The sequence below is a fragment of the Heteronotia binoei genome, chromosome 21 (genome assembly GCF_032191835.1).
Source record: "Heteronotia binoei isolate CCM8104 ecotype False Entrance Well chromosome 21, APGP_CSIRO_Hbin_v1, whole genome shotgun sequence".
Classification (NCBI taxonomy): Eukaryota; Metazoa; Chordata; class Lepidosauria; order Squamata; family Gekkonidae; genus Heteronotia; species Heteronotia binoei.
In genome coordinates, this window is record NC_083243.1 from 188,499,381 (window position 1) to 188,519,678 (window position 20,298).

At 44.7% G+C, this 20,298-nt stretch overlaps 1 protein-coding gene across 1 annotated transcript in view; it reads right to left on the reverse strand.

Annotated features, from left to right (window-relative positions):
- The window catches only part of LOC132589179 (uncharacterized), a 28,179-nt gene extending 8,737 nt beyond the window's left edge, over positions 1 to 19,442 (reverse strand). Inside the window, exons 1-4 of the mRNA XM_060261863.1 lie at positions 17,705 to 19,442; positions 8,717 to 8,813; positions 7,268 to 7,472; positions 4,267 to 4,898 (exon numbers count right to left, since the gene is read on the reverse strand). Of these exons, the coding sequence (XP_060117846.1) occupies positions 4,267 to 4,898; positions 7,268 to 7,472; positions 8,717 to 8,813; positions 17,705 to 19,251 (2,481 nt within the window). The 5' untranslated portion in view covers positions 19,252 to 19,442. The remainder of the gene's footprint in view (positions 1 to 4,266; positions 4,899 to 7,267; positions 7,473 to 8,716; positions 8,814 to 17,704) is intronic.
- Positions 19,443 to 20,298: the final 856 nt, after the last annotated feature.

Consider the following 20,298-nt stretch of genomic DNA (forward strand, 5'->3'; position numbering starts at 1 on the left):
TGCACTGTTCGCATATATGATTTTGAATTCTAATGAATTCTTTGATGTTCGTGAGACTCCACCTCCTGGGGGTGGGTTTAGAGTCCAGGGTGGGCATACTCTCCAGTCTCTTTTCTTTAGGACGCCCCACACAAATCTCAATACGGAGGAGAGGAGTTTGCAACACCCTTCGTCTTCTCTCCGCAGCCTTTAGTTCACCTTCTGACTGCCTCCAACACTATTCTGCTGGCCTATATGGGTGTGGGGAGGGTTCTTCCTGCCCCACCAATGTTGCTGCAGTCACCTGGCCTCGTCCTGGAACTGATGATGGGCCTCCTCCAGCCTTGATGTCAATGCAGCCTCCCAGCCAGCCCCCAATACTGCAGGTAAGTGAGGGAGAGCTTTGTCAGCCCTGGACACTGTTGCCTTTAGTTCTGTCATGGGGAGAGATGAAAATGGCTTTCAGAATACCTCTTGCTGTTAGATTTCTAACTGGAGGGGCTGTGGCTTAGGGGCAGAGCCTCTGCTTGGCATACAGAAGGTCCCAGATTTAATCCCTCGTTTCTCCAGTTAAAAGGATCCTCACTTCGTGGCCTTTTGGCTAAGATCAAGTGTGTAGTATCAGTTAAAAGGATCAAGTATTAGAGAAAGAGAAAGACCTCTGCCTGAAACCCTGGACAGCCATTGCCTTTTAGAACAGATAGCACTGATGTCGATAGATCAACGGTCTAAATCTGTGTAAGGGAGCTTCCTGGGACTGTGCTTTATTCTCCTGTGTTTGAGGTTTAAGGGCTTCTTTTTGAGCAGGAATGCACAGGAACACAGTGTCAGGGGGTGTGACCTAATATGCAAATGAGCTCCTGCTGGGCTTTATCTACAAAAAAGCTGTGTGTGAAATAACGGTGACATCAGGGGGTGTGACCTAATATGCAGGTGAGTTCCCGCTCAGCTTTTTCTACAAAAAAGGCCCTGAAGTCAACTGAGATCAGTGGGCTTCGCTATACCTTTCCATTGGATTCCGCTGCCAACAAGCCTAAAAATTAAATTAAAAATGATCATATGGCATTGTGTGTGGTATGGCCAGGAGATCCTACGATGGTCTGGCAACCAGAAGCTCTAGTTCTTTTTTTAGTGTTATGTAGCAAGCTTGGCTGATTTTTTTGGACTGGGAGAGCTGTGACTGACCCAAGGTTACCCAACTTGGCTTTAAGTGGAGGAGAGTGGAATCAAACCCAATTCTGTTGCTCTTAGCCACCACACCATGCTGGCTCCCTCACCTATCTCTAGTGGAAGGAAACCATATTTCTGAAGGATAAAACTATTGCTTTCATCTTGGTTCTCGGTTCTCTTTATTTGACAGGACGCTCAACAATGAAGGTGACAACACGGTGTTCTAATCAGTAAGGTCTGCCCCATCCAGTTTTCACAAGTCCAGTAACAGTATAAAGCTTGGTGCTGGCACAGAATACTCATTTGTCATAATGTAATGTAAATGTAATGTAATGTAAAATTTTATTTATATCCCGCCCTCCCCGCCGAAGCAGGGGAGAATGATTGAGAACTGCTGTTCCAGCAAAATTAAATAACCTTGTACAATTTTGCACTCAGGCTCTTAAGGAAGATAAAATGTTTGGCAAATAGACTAAGTTTTAATCCTTTATCTTTTATCTGAGTTTGTATGTGTTTTTTACAGTTGTATTATTCTATTTTTTAAATAGTCCCAGGTACCCAATCATGGAACATTATAGTCAGATTTTTATTCTATGTATTGTATATGTCAGCCGATGTAACTTTCCTGAAATAAAAGTCTTAGCTGAACTGTCGCCATCTTGAAACGTTGCTACTAACCATGAGAAAAGACCTTGCATATCAAAGTAGAAAGTTGTAGATTGTTGCCAATGCTTGATGTGAACGTTTCTTCCCCTTGATACTAACAAAGGCAGAAATTCCCCCTTTGAAGATAAAGCGCCTCCAGGGACGGCCACCTGGCCATCTCCGGAAGACTAACAGTAACAATAAGATAAGAGAGGGAGACTGTGTGAATCTTTGCACCTTAACTCGGCAATGTTTAGAATTGTGGCTTTGTATAGTTCCCTTTGATGTACCCCAATATAGCATGCCTTCTACTGCTACAATGTATCAGTCTCAATCTTCCTTCGTTCCGATGCTTATGGATTATCAAATAAAGCCTAACTTTGCAACAATTCAAGGTCTGGTCAATTTGAGATCCCATCGTCTGACAGTATTCAAATGCTTTACGCAAACTGATGGAGTGAACTGGTCATCAACTGTAACCGTAAACTAGGCTTGACTTGAATAACCATGTGTGCATTTAAGAAAGGATGTAGTTTGGAGTGTAGCTCAAATAACACTTACCGTTTTCGCACACAGCTCACCTCGCAGTCACAATCCTGTTCCCTCCGCAGCGTCCGGTCGGATTTCCCACCATCTGCGCCGAAGTTACAGGAAGTGCCGCAGCTTTTGCGTAGCAAACGTAAATCGCTAAAACCCAGTTTACGTTTGCTACGCAAAAGCCGTGGCACTTCCTGTAACTCCGGCGCAGATGGTGGGAAATCCGACAAACGCTGCGGAGGGAACAGGATTGTGACTGCGAGGTAAGCTGTGTGCGAAAACGGTAACTGTGAAATTTAATTAGGCTTGTGTATGTTCTGGGCCACTGGCAATTATTGGCTTGTAAAGCTGCTCTTATTTGTTTTCCTGCAGGCAAGACTGGCCACCTTGGTTGTTGCTGTAAAAATGAATGTAATGGTGAAAGGATTTCCCCTCCTCCTTCTCCAAGCATGGAATTAGTGTGCCAAGCAAGGCGTGTGTATGTGTCTCTGCCATTTGCTTTGCTCCTTTAACCAAGGACAAAAGTAGCAATACCTGTTGATGAGGATTGGCCTCCATGCCCAAGTAGGGCACGGCACCAAATGTCTGAACAAGGAGTGAAGGAGCAAAAACAACATTGTGCATTTTTCAGAAAGCCAGCCCCTGCTCTGGCCTGTATCGGAATGTGGGTATTCAAGAGCAAAAGAGGAAAAAAATCATTTTCAAGATGTCTGCCTTGCATTTGCCGCATTTACACATCTGGCTGACACCTATCAACAAGAATAAGCAACATGTGGAAGACTGGGTGCATCCAATCCAACCCAAACATCTCTGAGAGGCAAAAAGGTGGCATACAAATCAAGAAAATAATTGAAACCCAAGGCTGTGCACAAAAATATGCCCACACATATAGGCACAAAAATAATTTGATTTCCTTCCATGGTTGAAATATGGGAGGAGGGGGATGCTGGCATGGGATCCGGAGTAATGGCAGCATGGGAGACTTTCAGAAGGGCAAAGGGAATGAGTCAGAAGAACACAGTGGCAGCCTTGACTCTCAACTCCCTTCCCTAGTCATTAGACATGGTGCCTTTCCAATTAGTGCTACAAACTGTACCATAGCAACAATGCCACTGGGAGGGTTTATGGCTCATTGATAGAGCTTCTGCTTTGGATATAGAAGGTCCCAGGTTCAGTCCCTGGCATTTCCAATTTAATAGAACAGGTAACATGAAAATCCTTTGCCTGAGACCCTGGAATGCCGCTGCCAAAGCAATATTGACCTTGATTCGCGGATGATCAGTATAAGGCTACTCCATGTGTTCGATCACGGCAACGCTGGCATACTTCCACGATGTCAACAAGCCAGAAGCACAACCCTACCTTTGAAAACTGTCAGATATTGGATTTATATCCCGCCCTCCACTCCGAAGAGTCTCAGAGTGGCTCACAATCTCCTTTCCCTCCCTCCCCCCCAACAGACACCCTGTGAGGTAGATGAAGATATTGGATTTATATCCCGCCCTCCACTCTGAAGAGTCTCAGAGCGGCTCACAATCTCCTTTACCTTCCTCCCCCACAACAGACACCCTGTGAGGTGCGTGGGGCTGGAGAGGGCTCTCACAGCAGCTGCCCTTTCAAGGACAACCTCTGCCAGAGCTATGGCTGACCCAAGGCCATGCTAGCAGGTGCAAGCGGAGGAGTGGGGAATCAAACCCGGTTCTCCCAGATAAGAGTCCGCACACTTAACCACTACACCAAACCAGCTCTCACTTAACCACTACACCAAACCAGCCAGGAAACTTTAACTTACCAAGATATGGGAGCCACAGTACTGTTGGAGGTTGCATAAAGGGACTGCATCACCCTTGCATCACTCTTTTGTTTCCAAGCATGATCTGAGTGCTTGATGAGGCCCAAAAGAGAAAGGGGGGAATTGGAGAATGCATACTCTACCTGCTCAAAGGCTTGATCAATTTCTTCCTGCAGGTACTCCAGAAAGTTTTCATTGAGGTCAATCAACTCCTGTATGTTGCCAAAAACCACCAGCAGCTGGTCCTGTGTTAGGAGGCCAGCCGCTTGCATGGGGAGGTAGAACTCCTCTTTGATGATGCGCAGGTCCTCCCCATAACTGGCTTCAGTATTGACAAACTCTAACACCGACTCCTTCCGCTCTGTCCGGCATTTCAGGCACTTCTCACAGAGGTTGGCCCGCCTCTTGTTCTGGTTCTGAACATCTGTTTCCACTGGGAAATCTCTTCCCCCACAGTCAGTGCACGGCTGGTGGGCTTCCCACACTTGTAGGGAAGTCAGCATTTCAGACACTTGGCTTCTCCTCCACTTCCTAGTCAGCACTTGGCTGATGCCGCTGTCTGCCCTCTCCATCTCGGCTGATCTCATCCTCGGTGCCCCTCCATTGCCGGCGTCAGCATTGTCCCTCTCGTCGTTCCCGCCCACGATGCCGCTGTCGGCACTCAGACTGCTGATGTTGCTCCAGCGGTGCTTGGAACGAAGAGAGCCACCCAGGACACGCTGGTTCTCGTCAAAGCTGCTTCCGTGGTCGACGTTGGCTTTTGTCATTGCTGGGCCTGAGCAGAAATAGAGACGTAAACGTTACTTTCAAGCAGCTGTTTGCTGTACTGTGCGAAGAGGGAAGCTCCACATTACTTTCCTTCCTTCCTTTATTTAAACACACTGATCAGCAGCCTTTCTGCCTTACAGAACTCAAAATGGATTACAATGTAGATAAAATTCATAAAACCTAAAATTTAAATTACAATTTAGAGCTGCCAGTAAATTAATCAAATGCGGAACTAAATAAAATTGTGTTCAACTGCCTCCTAAAGTCTGACAGTCTGAGGGGGCCAGGTGCATCTCCTTGAGAAGACTATTTGAAGCCCGCTTAAAATCTACCAGGGACACGGCCTTCTCTGTTATGGCCCCTTCCTGGTGGAACCAGCTGCCGGAAGAGGTGAGGGCCCTGCGGGACCTTGCTCAGTTCCGCAGGGCCTGTAAGACAACCCTCTTCCGGCTGGCTTATAACTAATCGGCACAAGAAACAAAGTGTGCTTCTATTAGACTTCTGTTATTCCTAATGTTTTTATGTTTTAAATGTTTTAACTGTGTTAAATGCTTAAACTTAATTTTTATGTTGGATTTTATGGTGTGAGCCGCCCTGAGCCACTTGGTGGGAAGGGCGGGATATAAATCATAAATAAAATAAACTAAAAACTAAACTATTCCATAATAGTGGGGCTGCCACTGAAAAGGCCCTTTTTCACACCAGATGAGCTGCTGTGACTGATAGGAGAGTCAGGAGGGTTTCCCCCTGTAATCTTAATTTCTGAGCAGGAACATATATGGGAGAAGAAATGATGTCAACCTCACTCCTCCAGCAAGAAAAGCTAGTTCTGTTTTTTTATGGGATGGACGTATGCTGCAAAACACATGTGTCTTTCCCAGACAGCACAGATAGAGAGAACCTAGCTGTTGATGGCTTAGGGCTGTGGCATTCCACACTTGAAGAAGACAATGGCAATAATATGAGGTGAAGATTTTCCTATTACTTTATCTTTATACTAGAAAAAACTTCACTTCTTCAGCTTCTGAATGTTAGGTTGCTGTTAAACACAGAGCAGTAGGGTGAAGAAATGTATGTCAGAACAACTGTCTGTTTACCCCAACAGTGTCACAGTGATGCACTTCAAGGGTTGTTGTCTAGGGTTTCTCCAGCACTGTCACTTCACCACGTCTAGACGATGTGAACCACCAGGAGCCATTTGAGACTCACCAGTCGTCTGTTTGACAACGCCTGTTTCGAGTAACACTCCTCTTCTTAATTCCACCGCTACGGAAGCAGGGGTGGGGAACCTCCATCCCAAGGGCTGTATACGGCCCTCGAGGTCACTTGGTGTGGCCCTCGGGGATTGCTGGACAGATACATAGATTGCCATGTGGCAGCCTCTCTGGGGCATGACTGGTCAGTGAGGATCGTGGGGTCCAGTCATGCCGTGCAGCAGCCTCCCCAGGGCCAGGCAGGGATCACAGGGCCCAGATGTACTGTGCGGCAGCCTCCCTGGGAACTGGCCGGCCGGCCAGAATTGCTGCAGGGCCTGGAAAAGTTACTGTCACCGTTCAGTTTGCACTTGCTTATCCCAGAGGGTGTGGCCTAATACGCTAATGAGTGTGTGACCTAATATGCTAATATTAGGGGATGTGGTCTAATATGCTACTGAGTCCTGTTGGGCTTTTCCTACAAAAAAGCCCTGGACCTATGCATTTGCCTAGGGTGGCAGTCCGTGTGTGTGTGTGTGTGTGTGTGTGTGTGTGTCATATTAGGCTCTCCCCACATGACTTCAAGTAGAAAAACAATTATTTGCATTAATTTTGCTGGCCTGAATCATTCTCCCTCGGCGGAGCACTGTTTTGTAAGTTGATAATTTTTTACGGCCCGCGAATGATGTTATAAATATCCATATGGCCCTTGGCAGAAAAAAGGTTCCCCTCCCCTGTACAGAAGGAAGCTCTCTTCTGCAGCTAGGCTCTGGTGGGATTTAGATGTCCCTTTCTCTTCCTATCCTAGGAATCCGTGAAAACAACAGGCGGGAAGCATCTGCTGAGCCCATTTGCTAAATAATGGTTCCAGTTCTTGCTCACTTCTTATTCAAGAAGCCATTGGCAAAGTCGCTGAAGCACTCACAAAGCCATACCGGTTCCTGGGAAATGCAGTCATGGCAAATTTGGGCCCGCCAGAATCTTGGCTGTCAAGCACATAGGGGTGTGTGATGTCCCTTCTCCCCTATGTAGCCCCTGGCATAAAAGACTGCTGCTGGCTACAACACATACTCCATGAGCAAGATCTGGTTTTTTTTGCAATTATGAACTCAAAAGCTCAGAACTGAGAGCAACAAAGGCACATCAACACCTGCACAATTCAGAGAAAAGGTAGGGCTCTCACTGTGTTCTCTCTCTTGTCGGTGCTTCTGAGCATGCTGCCGTGCAGCCGCGGCTATCTTCAGCTCCAGTTGTTTCCTCTTCACGGCATCTGTTGGCATGGGATCACTGAAATGAGGCCGTAATCGACACTCCCGCTGAGTTTTAGTGAAGTCTGGGGATTCATGGGAAATGTCAGAACTGGATCTGCGGCAGTTGGGAATAGAGTTCTGGGAAGAAAACAGAAGGGGGTGTGTGTATTTCAGGCATCAAAATGCAGGGCACTCAAATATGCTCAACCAAATCTGTCAGTGCTTTGAACCAACATACAACTCCCCTCTCCCCCCACAGCCCACTCTGTCCCTGGAGTCAATTCTGTGTTTGCAGCACAATCACTGAAGTGAGGAGGCAAAACAAGAGCTGTTCTATTAAATGCAAAAATTTGAGAAATATGCGTAGTGGTGTTTGTGAGCATGTAAGCATATATGCTGAGGAGGAATCTAGGTGGAACCTAGACAAGAGCACCCCGATTTTACTGGGCTGTGCAGGTGGGATGAAGAATTAACTGGTCACATGGAAATTAGGGATTTCTCTTCCTCCTGATACATTCTGAAGGCTGACTATGCCTATATAAAATGTTGGCAGTGCAGGTCTACGCAGAGGTCAGTGGAGAGTCAACAGGCTTAGAAGGGAGTTCCTCTATGATTACATTGTAAGTCTCATTCAAATTGGTTTAACTGGCATGGCTCCCAACCAAATAATTAGGGCAACTGAAATTGTGTGGAGGGCTGAGAGACAGCTATCATACAACTTCCAGCATCCTGATTAAAGGATGCAACTCACAAAGTTGGGAGGGGGAGTGGAGAGGCCATGACAATTAAACCAGTTTCAAACCAATTTGCATCTAGCGAGCCTGATTAATTTAAAATTAGTTATGACTATGGTCTGTTGAAATGAATGGAACAAATTAGCCCCAACTAAGTTGCAACATTCTCAATAGGATTTCATCCCAACCATCTTAAATCCAAATTTCAAACACAGCGGAGATGTGCCTCAGGTTCTTCGAAATTAGGGAGAGTGGCTGCAGGGACAGGAGGCCAAGACAGATAGGACAGAGTGAGGGCCACAACTAGCAGAGAATTAGAGACAGGCATGAAGAGTGGTTGAGAGCTACAACACACTGCAAGGGTAGGTGAACATATGGACATATGAAGCTCCCTTATACTGAATCAGATTTTCGGTCCATCAAAGTCAGTATTGTCTACTCAGACTGGCAGCGGCTCTCCAGGGTCTCAAGCTGAGGTTTTTCGAGACTATTTCCTGGACCCTTTTTAGTTGGAGATGCCGGGGATTGAACCTGGGACCTTCTGCTTCCCAAGCAGATGCTCTACCACTGAGCCACCATCCCACTCCAGGTGAAGTTCCTGGATGAACTGCTGTAAAACTCTTCTGTACCCCAAGATATGAAACTCACTGTGGGTTGATGATGATCCTCTAGAAAAGTGAGGTCAGCCTTCTTAAATTCACTTGGTCCTTTGGATGGGGACTCTGTGGCAGTTTCAGCACTGCAACTGCATGGAAAGAGAAAAGATCCGGTTAATGTTTTTGAGGAGGGCTTGTAAGTTGGAGGGGGGCTGTATTTGCATTCAGGAGGTATCAGGTTCAGTCCCTGGTATCTCCAGGTAAAGAGTGCTGGAAAAGACCTTTCTCTGCCTGAAAACTCCTGCCGATCAATGTAGATGACATATAACTAGACGGACCAATGGTCTGAACTGGCACAGGGCCGGTTCCTATTTTCATATAATATTATATCAACCACAGTCTAGAGCTAAGTCCAAAGGCAGCAAGGAAAAGATACAATTTTAAAGGAGCCTGGTGAAAAAAGCAACGTTTTAATATAAAGTTTAAACTGAGAGAATTTTTTATTCCTTTAGTTTTTCTTGGCTATTTGGTTTTCACCGAGACACAGATAACCTTTTTCTCCATCACATAGGCAATAAAATACAAGAAGGTACCAAGATTTTCTCCTGTTAACAGACACAACTTTGCTAGCCGTATTTGCTGAAAATTTCTGACAGAACGAGTGTAATTCCCCCCCCTCCAAGTAAAGCCCCAAATGCCCCCTAGAATTCTGTTCCTGGGAGATGAAGGGACCCCAGTAACAGCATGAGGTCTGCAGCGGGAATGTGAAAATTAGTGAAAATTGCCCCCCTTCCATACACAGAAATGTGCTGAAAGATCTAACTTCATGTATAATTGCTCCTCCATAAATGATAATTGCTCCTCCATAAATGAAGAGCAGATATTACATCCAAGGTCAGCGAAGAGAGAGGTAACACTTACACTAAGTAGCTACCATGCATAGGATTTAAAAGGGCAGATATAATAATACTATACTCTTACTCAACGCATTTCAAATGTTCACTATACTTTGCAGGCATTTTGTGAATGTATGCAGGAATTTAAAAACCTTTCCAGACATTTAGAACATAAAAACAGTATACTTTTCTCACTTGTAGCACAGGATTCCCACAGAAAATTACAATGTGGGGACATTCTTGTTAATCACGCAAAGAATAAAGAATCCTGAAATTATTATTATTTATTATGTTAGATTTATATCCTGCCCATTCTACGAAGACTCAAGGCAACTAACAACATAAAATAAAACAATATTAAAACAGTAAAACAATCAGATAATATCACAATGGCGCTACTTCATCTATTCAAGGCAGGATCATATAGTATTTTCCTTTCTCCAAAATGGTCACATCCTAGGCAGTTGGTACTAATATGAGATCGATCCAGGTGAGGTGGCAGCCGTCTCCCATTTAGATGTCATATGCCATCTGAAACAATTCAGTCTTGCAGACCCTACAGAACTGCGATAAGTTCCACAGGGCCCGGATGGCTTCTGGGAGGGTGTTCCATATTATTGGGGCTGCCACCAAGAAGGCTCTTGCTCTGGTGGAATTTAACCTAGCCAAGGGATGACCAAGAGATTTTGAGAACTTGATCGAGCTGCTCTCTGGGGAACATGTGGGGCCAGGCGGTCCCGTAGATAGACAGGTCCTAGGCCATATAGGGCTTTGAAGGTTAATACCAAGACCTTGAAATGGATTTGGTATCCAATAGGCAGCCAGTAAAGTGCCCTCAAGCACAGACATTTTGCACCAGCTGCAGCTTTCAAATCTGAGTCAAGGGCAGCCCCATGTAAGGGCATTACAGTAATTGATTCTTGAAATGACTGAGGTGTGGATCACTCTTTTATGTGATATCTTTTATGTGGCACATAATCATATACTGTTCCAAACCAGGGGTGGCCAAACTTGCTTAATGTAAGAGCCACATAGAATAAACATTAGATGTTTGAGAGCCACAAGACATGAGCATCAGATATTTGAGAGCTGCAAGGAAGGCAGGCAGGCAAAGAAATGGGGAGGAGGGGAGAGGGAGAAAGAAAGAAAGAAAGAAAGAAAGAAAGAAAGAAAGAAAGAAAGAAAGAAAGAAAGAAAGAAAGAAAGAAAGAAAGAAAGAAAGAAAGAAAGAAAGAAAGAAAGAAAGAAAGAAAGAAAGAAAGAAAGAAAGAAAGAAAGAAAGAAAGAAAGAAAGAAAGAAAGAAAGAAAGAAAGAAAGAAAGAAAGAAATTTTAAGTGCATTCTCCAAGGCACTGGCTGGCTTGGAGAAGTGATTTGAAGAGAGAAATGCCTTCTCCAAGCTGGTCAATGGGGTGGTGGGGCTTCGAGAGCCACACAATATGTGTGAAAGAGACACAAGTGGCTCCCAAGCTGCAGTTTGACCACCCCTGTTCCAAACAATGGACATTCACCCAACTTCATTTTTTTTACAAAGCCACAAATTCTTGATTACTCCCAGTGGGGGTCCATCATGCATTACATCACGCAGTATCTCTTCAGTTACTGGCAACCCTACTTCAGCCTAGAGTGGCTGCTGCCACATGGGGATGGCACAGCTTGCTGATAATCTCTAGTTTGAGCCCCCAACATCACCCTGCCATGGATCATCTTGGCCAGAGGCAGCCACGGCCACACAGGCATCTCCGGCTTATTGGGTTTTGCTTGGCCTGGGTCCCACCATGCACATGGCCTCACACCTGAGTCACTGCCCCCCTGTTTCTGCAGGCAGGGGAGTTAGTTCAGCTTGTCCTCTCCGTTCCCTTCCATGGTGGCTCGGGCAGGGGGGAGCTTGCAGCACCCGGATGCTTTGCATTTCTACCCTGGGGCCTGAGCTCACAGCATTGGTGGAAGGAGCAGGCTGGAGAAGGGTTTTGTCTCAGCTGGTTCTCCAGTCCACCCATATGGGTTTTCCTCTGCATCTTCCTCTCGAGCCTATGGGGTCTCATGGTGAGGACACACCAACTCAAAGCTTACCAGTTGCTGTTAGGGCTGCCAAGCTCCCACTGGCGGCAGGGCATCCCCCAGTATGGGGCCCCCCAACCCTCTGGCACAGAGCAGGCCACTAGGAGGATCCCTGCCGCAAAAGGGCCCCATTGTCGCACAATGTGCCCTGCGCAATGATGTCACCCAGAAGTAACATCATCATGGCAGGCACGTCGCTCCAGGGACGCTCTAGGATTCGCGGTAAAAACTCTATGGTATCATAGAGTTTTGTCGTGACTCCTTGAGCGTCCTTGGCGCAATGTGCCTTGCACGATGACATCACTTATGGGTGACATCATCGTGCTGCGTGCTCTTTCCATACACAAGAGGCGTCGCCCACCACAGCAGCGGAGAGACTTGGCAACCCTAGTTGCCTTCCTTACAAAATTTGTATCTCTGGTACCTGGAATTACATTTTATGGCACATGGTTTAGGCCTACAAAGTGACATTTATGTCATCTGGCCCTAGTAACAAATGAGTTCCACACCTCTGCCCTAGATAGTTATCCCTCATTCAGCTTATCCTCTGAAACACAATATTTCTTTTCCTACATTACATAAAACATTTATTTATTTTTATATATATATATATTGACTTTATATCCCGCCCTTCCCACCGAAGTGGCTCAGACAGAAAATAGCAAGCCATATTCAGGTGGGTAGCCATGTTGGTTCAAAGCATTAGAACGAAGTTTGAGTCCAGCGGCACCTTTAAGACTAGCAAATTTTGTTAGCAATACACATGCATTTCACATAAATGACTGTGATGACAGATCTATAATCTCTCCAAGATTAAAATCTATGGATTAGGGGTTGTGCTGTTCTTCTTAGTCGATATGTATATGATTAACCTCATATAAAAGGTTCAACAGATTTTTAAAAATATATATTAAGAATTCTAAGATTAAATATGAGGGTGCAACATTCACTAAAATGATACTTTCATATAGAAATTTCCACAATGTGAAGTACTGGCAGAACAAACGAGCCGTTTGCTCTATGACTATACTATGCCCTCTGGCTGAAAAAGCATTTAAAAGGTTTTGTAGAAGGAACATTTCCAGTAAGCTAAAGAGAAACAACCATCATGTGTAGAGAACCTCAAGAGAAGTATACATAAACATGAATACCGCAGTAACTCTTCCAGCTCCGACTGGCTAGTCATTAGAAAATATATGTATTCGCATTCCCCTGTGGGCCTGGCTCACTTACTCAAAGCATTTGATATTATGTGCTCTGAAAGCAGCCAGGTTGCATTCAGATGTCCTGGACAAACAAAAGTTTGTTTATGAGGGGCACAGACCTGGCTTGTTGTCATGCCTGCACACTTTCTCCTTCCTCTTTTCATGGACTTCTCCTGAAGATCTCCAGGCTTCAAAAGGAGAGCTAGTTTGGTGTAGTGGTTAAGTGTGCGGACTCTTATCTGGGAGAACCGGGTTTGATTTCCCACTCCTCCACTTGCACCTGCTGGAATGGCCTTGGGTCAGCCATTGCTCTGGCAGAGGTTGTCCTTGAAAAGGCAGCTGCTGGGAGAGCCCTCTCAGCCCCACTCACCTCACAGGGTGTCTGTTGTGGGGGAGGAAGGGAAAGGAGATTGTGAGCCGCTCTGAGACTCTTCGGAGTGGAGGGTGGGATATAAATCCAATATCTTCATCTACCTCACAGGGTGTCTGTTGTGGGGGAGGAAGGGAAAGGAGATTGTGAGCCGCTCTGAGACTCTTCGGAGTGGAGGGCGGGATATAAATCCAATATCTTCATCTACCTCACAGGGTGTCTGTTGTGGGGGAGGAAGGGAAAGGAGATTGTGAGCCGCTCTGAGACTCTTCGGAGTGGAGGGCGGGATATAAATCCAATATCTTCATCTACCTCACAGGGTGTCTGTTGTGGGGGAGGAAGGGAAAGGAGATTGTGAGCCGCTCTGAGACTCTTCGGAGTGGAGGGCGGGATATAAATCCAATATCTTCATCTACCTCACAGGGTGTCTGTTGTGGGGGAGGAAGGGAAAGGAGATTGTGAGCCGCTCTGAGACTCTTCGGAGTGGAGGGCGGGATATAAATCCAATATCTTCTTCTTCATCTTCTTCAAAACCTGTCAGTCAAATTCCAGTCAAAGTCCAAACGGAGTGTAAACTGGAGTTCCCACACATAAAATGGGATGTTAAAACATGGTTTGATACTGGTTTTAAATCCTGGCATTGGATCTAAAGTACTGTCACCAGAACTCCTCTGCCGGATGCACCCACCCACTCCTGTACAGGCAACTAAGCTCCTTGAACTGGGGGATCTACAAGAGCAGCATGGGTGTGTAAAGGGGGCAAAATGAGGGTCTGCTGCAGAAGGGGGAAATTCCTTGGTGAAAAAACTTTTCCAGTTGGATCAGAACACCTTTGGATCTAATCCCACCTTCGTGGGAAAACAAAAAAACCGTGATTGGTTGCTGTGCCCACATTTGGATTTTACAGCAAACTGGAGTTTAACTGAAGGCTTCTGAAATGAGGAAGCTTCTCATTGCACTCTCCATGTCAGGGGAGGAGGGAGGATGTGTGCATGTCTGGCAATAAGTCAAGTTTGCGCTTGTCATAGACAAGCCTCTCTGTGTTTATTATGTTCAAATGGAGCCTACGTGATGTGCTTTTGTTCATTCCTGTTTTTGGCTTGTGCCACAATGGGGTCTGGATTTATCTGAGAGGCAATAACGTGTGGTTAATTCTGCCTCGTGAAGATCTACCACACTGTCATTACAGAACTTCCATGATATTATTCAGATTACCAGGGAATGGTTATGGAGGTGGTCATTTGATGATAGATCAGTCACCTGAAACTACTGGGAATTTTCATGCAAATGCATCAGTCTGTCTATACTTACAAGCAAGTAATTTTTTGTTTATTGTATGCTGGCCTAGTAATCACTTCTGTACATCACTTTGTGTGATATCATTTCTACTTTCCCTTAGCCATTCTATATCTTATATGAAGCAATGGAGTGCGGCAGCCAGGCAAGCAGGAATTGGGGGAGGATCTCGATTTTTTTGATATAACTGGCTTCTGTTGGTAAATGAGTGAATTACTTAAACTGGATTCGGTGTTGAAAGAAGGCCTCACCAATCTACCTTATATTCGGGTCCTTATCTCCACAGCTCCTTATTTATTTATTTATTTTATTCGATTTATATCCTGCCCTACCCCACCGAGGTCCACATCCATTTTTAATTTTCTTACAGAACCTTCCCCACACATCTCCCCATCTCTGAGCAGAGTATTCTTTTTTAAAAAAAAATTATTGAAAAACACCCTTTAATGATGATATTGGATTTATATCCCGCCCTCCACTCCGAAGAGTCTCAGAGCGGCTCACAATCTCCTTTCCCTTCCTCCCCCACAACAGACACCCTGTGAGGTAGATGAAGATATTGGATTTATATCCCGCCCTCCACTCCGAAGAGTCTCAGAGCGGCTCACAATCTCCTTTACCTTCCTCCCCCACAACAGACACCCTGTGAGGTAGATGAAGATATTGGATTTATATCCCATCCTCCACTCCGAAGAGTCTCAGAGCGGCTCACAATCTCCTTTACCTTCCTCCCCCACAACAGACACCCTGTGAGGTAGATGAAGATATTGGATTTATATCCCGCCCTCCACTCCAAAGAGTCTCTGAGCGGCTCACAATCTCCTTTCCCTTCCTCCCCCACAACAAACACCCTGTGAGGTGGGTGGGGCTGGAGAGGGCTCTCACAGCAGCTGCCCTTTCAAGGACAACCTCTGCCAGAGCTATGGTTGACCCAAGGCCATTCCAGCAGGTGCAAGTGGAGGAGTGGGGAATCAAACCCGGTTCTCCCAGATAAGAGTCCGCACACTTAACCACTAACTGGCTCTCAAAAAGCATTATTTTTGAGGCACCTTGTACACAATATGAGTCCAGTGGCACATTTAAGACCAACAAAATTTTGTTCAAGGTATAATGTATACCTTTAATGTATACCTTAAATAAAATGTTGTTGGTCTTAAAGGTGCCACTGGACTCAAACTTTCTTCTGCCGCTTTAGACCAACACGGTTACCCATCCGAATCTGGATTCAATATTGTGTTCATTATTCCACACCTTCCCTGTATTCCTTTAACACTGGCTGTTCTTTTGATCATAAAAAATACGCTCTTGTACAACAACTTCACATCTTTTAATACACAATATTTTAAAGAACTCTTTATTTCTGGGCCCATCCATCCCACAATCACTTTCACGATCATTAAAAAAAAAAATTGCAAACCTTCACTTATTTTGTTATTCATTCGAACTTCAAATTGCTCCAGTCACTCTTTATAGCCTGCTGAAGTCAGCGTTAATAATCTTTTTTAAAAACATATTATTACTGAATTAAGCCAACTATAAAAAGGTCCCCCCCCCGGCAAAAAAAGGGCAGCTGATTTTAAAAACTACAAAGTCCCTCCTCCCTCACAGACCAAGACCTGATTATTTTCAATATTCATAGAGAGGGCTTTTTTGATAGAACAACTGCACACCCCTACATCATCTTTGTTTCAGGCTGGGCCTTTTTTTGTAGAAAATGCCCAACAGGAACTCATTTGCATATTAGAACACATGCCTTGACACGAAACCAGTCGGAACAGTGTTCCTGTGCGTTCCTGCTCAAAAATCCCCTCCCCCTGTTCATAGAGAATAGAAAATAACGAATCATGCTGGAACTGGAAGGAAGGACTGCAAATTTAAAGGGGTCCAGTAACTCTGAGAAGTTTTGGCACTCCATATGGCATTACAATTAACAGTTAAAAAAAACCCTACCCACCAGAAATTGTTCTAAAAAAGACAGAAAATCAACACAGAAAATACAGGAATGCAACAATTGATTACAGCGCTTGTGTATTGTCCATAAAAATGAGTGGAGAAACCTTGGCAATGGTACTCTAAATAACTAACATGACTAGCATGAAACCAACCAATATTTCTGCAGTTGTTGTACATGGACTGTAATGTCCCTTCAGGGCCAACTGCCACGAGACAAATAGTTCCATGGACCTGCTTATCTGGTCTTATGTGGGACCTAAACTAAGCTTGAGTTCAGTGGCACCTTTAGGACCAACTAAGTTTAATTCTGGGTATAAGCTTTTATGTGCATGCACACTTCCTCAGACCTAGATTTCTCTTCCCCAAATCAATCTATGGCCCATCACTGGTATTTTTTGTCTGCCGAGGACTCATCTTTCCTTCTCTCCGCTTAGCTTTTTTTGCAGATTGCCCCATGTACCCAGTACCAGAAATATGGCCATTAGTTAGGCTTCCACGCTTCACTAGGTTTTGAATCCTTTATCCTGAGTGATTTGAAGTGAGTTCCTGATTGGTCAGAGGCTATGTCATGTAGTGGGGCTGAAAATGACTCGAATACTCCAGTTTATTACTTCAACTGAAAGGATTTAATAAATCCACATGGTTGAAGTGGCCCCCCAAATCAGTTTCATTATACTAAAATAAAAATGAATTCTCCTCACATCTCTTATTTATAAACTAGATAAGAGTTAATGTGATAGCAGTAAAGAGTGAAAATGGACAAAGGGCATCATAACCATAAGAGTGCCTGTAGGAATAGTTCACTAAGTCCCAGTGACTCCAGTTTGCTCAATCATCTGTGAAGGTACGTAGGGCTGAGGAAAGTAATGCAATCCCTCCTTTCAATTGCTAGGCAACTAACTTGGGGGAAATTCTTCCTAGCACTAGTCATCATAATTAAAATCCATGGCCTGGTTATATGTATCAATTAGTTTTCCAAAAAGAGAAGATAATGTATCTTGCTCCTCCATTTTAACATCAGTTTGCCCCATCACCACCACATAATTGGTTATGGCAGTCCAATGCCTCAATGGAAGAAAATTCCCACAGACCTAGATTGAAAAAGCCACCAAAACATCAATTTCCACACTGCATAAGGGACCAGCATCACTTCTACAGCAAATAAATTAAGACATGGGAAGTTCTAAAAATTGCTAGTGCTAACTAAATCTGTAAGGACATTTGTAAATTCGTTCAGGAACTCAAACAGAATTGGTTACCTCTTCTTAATGAGGTCCAGTGCAGAACCTATAAATTCATCCTTCATTTTCTGTAGTTTAGCTCCATAGCTGGATATATCTGTTGCTTCTAACAACAGTGGGCAGCAAGAAGACTGAGTTTCAGATGCAAAAGACTGTCCAGCAAGGTGAAGTACTTCACTTAGTTGTGTTGCATCCAATTCCTGCTTGTTCCGTTCAGCAAAGTTCTTCCCTTCCTCTGTAACACCAGCGGCAGGCTGTAAAGGTGATCTTGGAACTGGGCTAGAACAAATGGGGCCTGCGATCCTATCAGGACTTGGCATCTCGCAATCCCTGGCCACTGGCATACTCATCAGACAGATGCTCCTGTCCCATGTGGATGAAGAATCTTGATAGCTATCCAAGTCAGAAGCGTTTTGAGTATTTTCATGGAACACATCATCATAATCATCTGCAGCTGAAACCATTTCTTTGGCAAGATCCTGCTGAGTATCTAAGCAAAGGTTCTGGTTTCTCTTTTCTTCTAATTTTTGAGTCCATTCCTTCAAGTCTCTTGTGGCTTCATTACTACCATTTTGCAAACAAGTTTCCTTGATTCTCATCCTCTTAAACTCCTCAAAAGTGGGTATGTACAGCTGCTCTTTGCAATCGCCTTTTCTGCTCAGTTCCAGTGCCCTTTTGGTGTCCCCTTCCCCCACATAACCTTTTAGGGATTCAGTGGTTTGGGATTTGACCATCTCCTGTCCTTCATTGGCACAATGAAGAGCTAAGTTGGGTGAGCTGTTCTGTCTTCTGAACTGCAGCCTTCTCTGAGCTTCTTGTTTGATGTCTTCTGGACTGGTCAGCCTACGAGAAAAACAAGGGTGATGCCTCCCTAGTGCCATCCATGGCCTATGAGCAAGGGTAGCATGTTGCACAAATATGGTACAACAATTAACTGAACAGCCATTCTTATATGGCTGACACACCCAGCATTCTGAGCACTCCCTTGCAACCAGGTCATTCAAGGAAGTTTGAGGTCTGAGAGGCTTGCAAATCTCTGCAGTTTTAGTACTGTGGATCATAAGTTTCTCCTTTAAATTTCTTTTAGCATCCCCATTCATTGATGAGGGGAAAAGCCATGGAGGCACGTTGGCACAAGGGGAAGGGACTACATCTTGCGCTGAAGGTGGTATTTGCTTGGACGGAAAAGGAAAGCGTCTGCAACATTTAGGTGAGCTGAGGGCTGGGGCACCTTCCACGGAACACTTGGACCAATGTGTTGTGCCTCTGTAATGGAAAATGAGTTCATTGTCTGCATTCCCACAGTGGGGATGGCAACTTGAATCAGTCACTGAGCCCCAATGTAGATTCTCTACACTCTGATAGAGATGTGTCTCTGTATTGCCGTTTGCTTTGCCTACAGGATTAAGATTGCCAGTAAAAATCGGAGTGTCTAAGTTCTTCAGCGGATGCATGCTGCTAACTGAGAAATCCTTTAAGCCATGTTGTGCATACAGCTGATTATTCTGGCAGCTCAAAATTACCCGACAGTGCTCCTGTCTCTCATCAATGTTGATATATGTCATAGCAAACAGACACGGATGTTCTAACAGACCGATGATTTTAGAAGGGAGAGGGCAGGAGGAGGTTTCCGGACTGCTCCAATGGTGCTCGAAAATCCTGCCCACAGAGAGCAGGGCTCTGCAACCTGGATATTCACATTAAAGAGCAGATACGGCTCTCCGGTCATCGCTGTGGACTTGTGTGCCAAACTGAAACCTGGTAATGCAAAGAAGAAAAAACAGCTTACAGAAAAGATTTGGCATTCAAGAGACACAAGCCATTATGCAGTGAGCGATCACAGAACAAACACAAGTGAAAGCATCATTTAAAAAAGGCTTAATTTAGCAAAAAAAAAAAAAAAGTGAGATATTGACAGAACATAACTAGCTGGAAACAGCAGCAGGAGACCCATTTCTTCAAATGGTGTCCAATGGTGGAATAAGGAGTGGGTGACTTCAAGCATGGAAACTGTATGGGACAGGGTTGCTGAGTCTCTTTTCTACTCCCAGTTTTTCTCTAACAACTTGTGGAACTACCACAGGATACAGTGATGAATATTAGATTAGATGGTATTCAAAAGGGGATTAGACAAATTTATAGAGCATTAGGCCATCAATGGTTATTAGCCACAATGACTAAATGGGCCCCCAAACTCAGAGACTGCGTAGCTGAATGCGGGGCGTTGCTGGAGGACAGCAACGAGTGGAGGCTTTGTCCTCAAATTAAAACTCCTAGGATTCATGGGAGTAAAGCAAAGGTAGTATAACACTTTCTCTTCAACTGGTATAACATGGATGATTTTGAAACAAAGGAAGGGCCTCTTCCAACTGGCCTCTGTAGAAACCACGATGCTAGCCTAAATAGATCACTGCTGTGCTCCAGCACGGCTCTTATGATACCTAGGCTGGTTTTTCCTCTGATTTGCTTATTTCCATCTCAGAGTCCAGTTAAGAGAAAAGTCACTATGAAGAATTGTGACAGACAGTGAGCAGATGAAGGTGTGAGCACCTCCTTCTCACCTCATGAATACACATGAAGCTTCCTTATATTGAATCAGACCCTTGGTCCAT